Source organism: Contarinia nasturtii, unplaced genomic scaffold (assembly GCF_009176525.2).
Source record: "Contarinia nasturtii isolate CC-2019 unplaced genomic scaffold, AAFC_CNas_1.1 Cnas_scaffold_6243, whole genome shotgun sequence".
Lineage (NCBI taxonomy): Eukaryota > Metazoa > Arthropoda > Insecta > Diptera > Cecidomyiidae > Contarinia > Contarinia nasturtii.
In genome coordinates this window covers 1-4,856 of record NW_022203501.1, presented here as the reverse complement: position 1 = coordinate 4,856, position 4,856 = coordinate 1, and the positions used below count along the sequence as shown (strand labels likewise).

The 4,856-nt window shown below is 34.5% G+C and overlaps 1 protein-coding gene and 1 long non-coding RNA gene across 2 annotated transcripts; one reads left to right on the top strand and one right to left on the bottom strand.

The window, feature by feature from the left end:
• The first annotated feature begins 639 nt into the window (after nucleotides 1-639).
• Nucleotides 640-2,823, top strand: LOC116351768 (pectin lyase-like). Its single transcript, XM_031783905.1, has 8 exons — nucleotides 640-750; nucleotides 815-986; nucleotides 1,147-1,305; nucleotides 1,407-1,674; nucleotides 1,734-1,885; nucleotides 1,960-2,020; nucleotides 2,095-2,234; nucleotides 2,292-2,823. Exons 1-8 carry the CDS (start codon nucleotides 697-699, stop codon nucleotides 2,645-2,647), a joined length of 1,362 nt encoding a protein of 453 aa, XP_031639765.1. The 5' UTR covers nucleotides 640-696; the 3' UTR covers nucleotides 2,648-2,823.
• A 340-nt stretch (nucleotides 2,824-3,163) lies between these two features.
• Nucleotides 3,164-4,022, bottom strand: LOC116351770. Its single transcript, XR_004202199.1, has 3 exons — nucleotides 3,977-4,022; nucleotides 3,790-3,899; nucleotides 3,164-3,364 (listed from the first exon to the last, which is right to left on the bottom strand). It is a non-coding gene; the product is annotated as an uncharacterized LOC116351770 (long non-coding RNA).
• Nucleotides 4,023-4,856: the final 834 nt, after the last annotated feature.

Genomic DNA, 4,856 nt, shown 5'->3' with positions numbered 1-4,856 from the left:
TATGAATGTTCGAGAATGAATGTGAGTCTTCTACTCTGCGTTTATTGAAATGTAACACCGCCATACAAAAGATGCTGACAGTCAGCATTTTTTGTATGGCGGTGTTACATTTCAATAAACTCTCAGGAGAAGACTCACATTCATTCTCGGACAATCATATATAGAACATGGTACGTTCAGTTCTAAATCCTCATTGACAACATAAAATTTGAAAATCTCAGGAGGTCCCATTAGAATCCCTAGCAAATTGAAAAAATTTCCCAAAATTCCATTCACCATTCTGTCTAGTATATGCTCGGAAAAAGGAAAGAGGCCTTTTGTCCTCTTTGGGCGAAGCACAAATGATGAAAAGCTGGAGAAGCAATGGACGACCATTTCTCAAAATCTCTTGACCATTTTCAATTAATCTCTTCACATAACTTTCGCAGACTTACTTAGACTGTAAAGATGTCGCGACGCCACTGCCGACAACTTTTTATCGTAAATATCGTGACAAAGCACAAAGCGTTTTAAACGTGTCTTGTTTGTCACACATATTTTTTATACAGACGCTTATTGATCATGAATATTATAGTTTTGTTTAATTTTCAATTGCGTAGACATTTTTTTCTATTTTTATATCAAAAGCCTTACGGAAAAGAAAAAGTATATAAAGCGAATTGCGTAGGTTGTAAAGTATCAGTCAACTGTAAAAACATGGCAAAAGAAAAAGTGTTCGTACTATTTTTCATCGGAATAATAATTTTCGATGTAAGCTTTTAAATTTGGATTTTTCTTTATTTTTCAAATTTTTAATAAAATTTTCATTCAATAGCTTCAAATAACAAGTGTATATTCTAAACCTGGAGACAAAAAAGCCACTACTGCATCAACCGTAAGAAATCGTAAAACCACAGCTAGCAGCAGTACTACTCGGACTACTAGCGGTAGCACTGGAAATGTAGGAAATCGCAAACTTAAAGCTGTTAGCACCACAGCACATAATGGTAAATATTCATAAAAAAATTCAAACGCTTAAAATGCGCAAATGTGTGGAAATAGGCGAAAACACCAGTACAGCGCCACACAACTCCACATAGGTGCACATTTTAATCATTTAGTTTTTGAGATAATTAAGGATTAGTAAATCGTTCCTGTTTTCATCAGATCAACTTTCGAATCATTCACGGATAAGCGTTGGGTTTGGTGATGACGATTCGGGCTCATCAATTTGTGGTTGCTGTAGAAAATCAAATACTAATAGTGCATATCCACATCCATATGGCCCTGCTGCCCCTATTTCTACTGCACCAAGCACTCAATCAGGTATCCAGTCAACACGAAAATGAGTCAAAATTGTTCAGCGAGAAAGAGTCGACTATTTTCTCTCGACAGGTGATAATTAACTACGGATTTTCTTTATTCAGGTGACAAGCTAGCAGGTATGGTAGGTTTTGCAAGAGTGGCTGGCGTTACTGGTGGCTGGGGAGGTGAAGTGGTGCAGATCAATACATTGCAGGATCTTATTCAGAATGTCGGCGACGGCTACCCTCGGGTATTGATGATCAACAGCGACATCAAAGCATCATCCCTGACCAAAGTTCAAATGGGATCGTCCAAATCGATCGTCAGTACTAATGGAGCAATGTTATATAACATCTATTTGCGTGCCACACCGTCGTCATCGAATATCATGTAAGCTGTTGAAATTTGGAATTTTGTTTTAATTTTTAAAAACGATTTCTATTATTAAGTTTCCAAAACTTGGCGTTTGAACATTCGCCAAACAACAAAGGCAACGATGATATTCAGTTATATTTGAACTATGGCACCGGATATTGGATCGATCATTGCTCTTTTGTTGGACACAAATGGTCCCCCGATGATAGAAGTCAGGATAAACTTCGTACGTCAATTTAGAGCCGCGATGTGAAGATTTTTTTGAAAATGTTAAAAGATTTTTTATGATTTTGTTTTTAGTTTATATTGGCCAAGAAGCAAGCTTAGCCACCATAAGCAGCTGTTACTTCGGCAACCACAGGTTCTTTTTTCATTAAATGAAAATAATTTTTTTTCATCAGGTTCATTTTCGGTTTTCATTTTCGGTCATCACAGGTACGGACTAATCTTTGGACATCCGGGGGATGATGATAATGTAGTGGCTGACGGTAATACTCGCGTGACCATCTACAAAAACCATTTTGAAAACTTGGACGTTCGAGCACCGGGCCTGTTTCGTTATGGGCATTACCATGGTAATTAATAGACAATATTAGTATTATCATTTATTTAATTTTTGATTTTTTCATTAGTATTCAATAATTATATTGAAAATTACGGTCTGGGCTTCACGGTGGCAATGAACGGCGACGTTGTTTCTGAGTACAACTATTTCGGAAGTAGCACCACCAAGAATGGCATGTTAGATGATAAGGGTAATGGAGCATTTATTGATACCGGTAGCTATCCACCTATCACAAATATAATATCGCCAAGAGTCAGTTGGAATCCTGCGTCAATCTATAGTTATCAACCTGTAACTAATGCAAATCCTGGAATGATCAAATATCAAAGAAAAAGTATCACATCAGCTGGCTTCCAATCCCCTATAATTCCGCCGCCAATGCAACACATGATATCTCCTCCAATTTTTCCAAGTTTACCTTGAAAAATCGCATCAAAACTAGAACATTTTCGTTTAATGTTCGCCGTTATATCGAGCTTATCTTAAAAATATAAAAATGAGCATTTCTTTTTAAAAACAAAAATAAATTATGTGAAATTCGTCGATTGGCTCATTGTTTGTGTTACAATAAAATTCTTTATGTGAAATAATCACACGTGCGCACGGTTTTTTTTTATCAGAGGGGGGTCAAATTGACTTTGGTCTCGAGGAGGCAAGGAGTATTTATTTGGGAAAATTAAAATAACAATTTTGTATGAGAGAAACAAGTGAAAATGCGATTTTCTATGGATTTTGGAGCCAAATTCGCCCCCCGTAATCAATCTTGACCGGAGTGGAATTAAAAACCCATTTTTGTTCGGGTTTTTCTCGGGAGAATTTTTGTTTTAGTTTGATAGGATCTTTTCGGCTGGGGAACACCATCGATTTTCGGCTCGGACCCCCTAGGATAAAACCTATATACTCCGGTTCGTTAATATTTAAAAAAAAAATCAAAAATGATTTGATTGAAAGTCTTTTATTTAGTCACATTCAAAGTTCACATAGATTTTTTTTCTTTTTCAAACAAAATAATAAAACTTTGTATTAGCAATTGTGACTCGTGAAAACACCAAGTGGTTTTCTACAATATGTTCTGGTGGTAATCTAGATGGTTTTGTTTACGTATTTGGTGCTGCTTTACTACTGGATGCAGGTGTTTTTCTGAATCATTGAAAGAATAATTTTTTTAAATATTTCTTTTTTTTCTTCATTCGAGTTTTGTATCAATAATTTAGAATATATTGCATAAAATACTTTTTTCGCCCTCTGAATACTTTCACATTGAAGTTGTGATAGTCCATAAAAAAGGCACTCAAATAAAATCGTTGATTGGAAATAGTTCGAGTAGAATACTTGTAATATTACACAAAACACGATTTCGATTTAATTAATTTGAAAAATCAAAGCGTTTAAATTTCAACCCAGAGCTGTTTCACAGCTATTTGTCACAGTGTTTTGGTTGTTTGGTTTCTTGAATCATTAAGTTCAATTTTATTTCATTTCCACTTTTATATATGACGTAAATATTTAGGAGGCGAAAGAACTATTTTGTATGTACCCGTAACAGTATGTAAAAAGAGTCTTACCCGACACTATTACAATCATTGATCAATTGCTCTAATTCATCACTGTTAAAATATTTTCAATTAATCTATGAAAAGATGATGTTTACCATTTTGCCTTGCAATCTGCATGACTGAATAATTGAAAAAAGGAAAAAGCGTAAGAGTAAAAAGTAAGCTAGAAAGTAAGTATAAAATTCCAAATACCAACCCATCGCCGAGAACAATTTCTTTTCTGAAGATGCGACTTGACTACAAAGAAGAAGAAGTAAAACAAAGAGTATTTGCCATGTCATTCTTTTTCGAAAAACACAACTTTATTTATTATCATCGAATTTAATTCCATTCTTAATTTAATACAGACACTTACGACAAAGCATGTTATCGCCTTGTACTTACATACGTGATATAGTACTTTGACTCGATTCGATGGAATGAAAAACATATGTGAAAAAGAAAGTGTGTTGCTATACGTTTCAAATAAACAAAATAATTTGTTTTGCTAAAGTTAACTTCTATAATTCACGTATGATAAGTCTGTTGTAGCAAAATAATTGTGTGAAGAACTTGTTGGAAAAATAATTTAAACACATTTAGAGGAAAGAAATTAAAACACTAACTCCAAATTCAAAACAAAATGCTGTTTATTTTTTTTAACTAATATTTTCAACATCGTCGCACATTTATCTCGATTTTTATTATCATCTTTCATTTTTTATGACATTGCAGATCAGTTTCTGGGCTAAAAATATCAGAATAATGGCACCGTTAATCTAGTGGCCAAACAATTGAATTTATCCAAACCAAATAGTAACCAACTCGAGTATAAACTCGAGGCATTGATGTGTCACATCGAACATCATGTGTAGCGATTCCAATTACTGTGGATCCAATCGGTTCAAAATAACTTCTTCTAGAATAGAGTAGAAGCGGTCCCCCGTTGTTTTCATAACAATAACTACTTGTTCTCGGATTGGATGCACAGTATTGTTTTTCGCTAATGCTATAATTTGCCGAAATATTGATATGCATAAGAGTTTCATTGCATGTAGATAGTGGCATCGTCCACAGGCTGGTACTAAGCACATTGT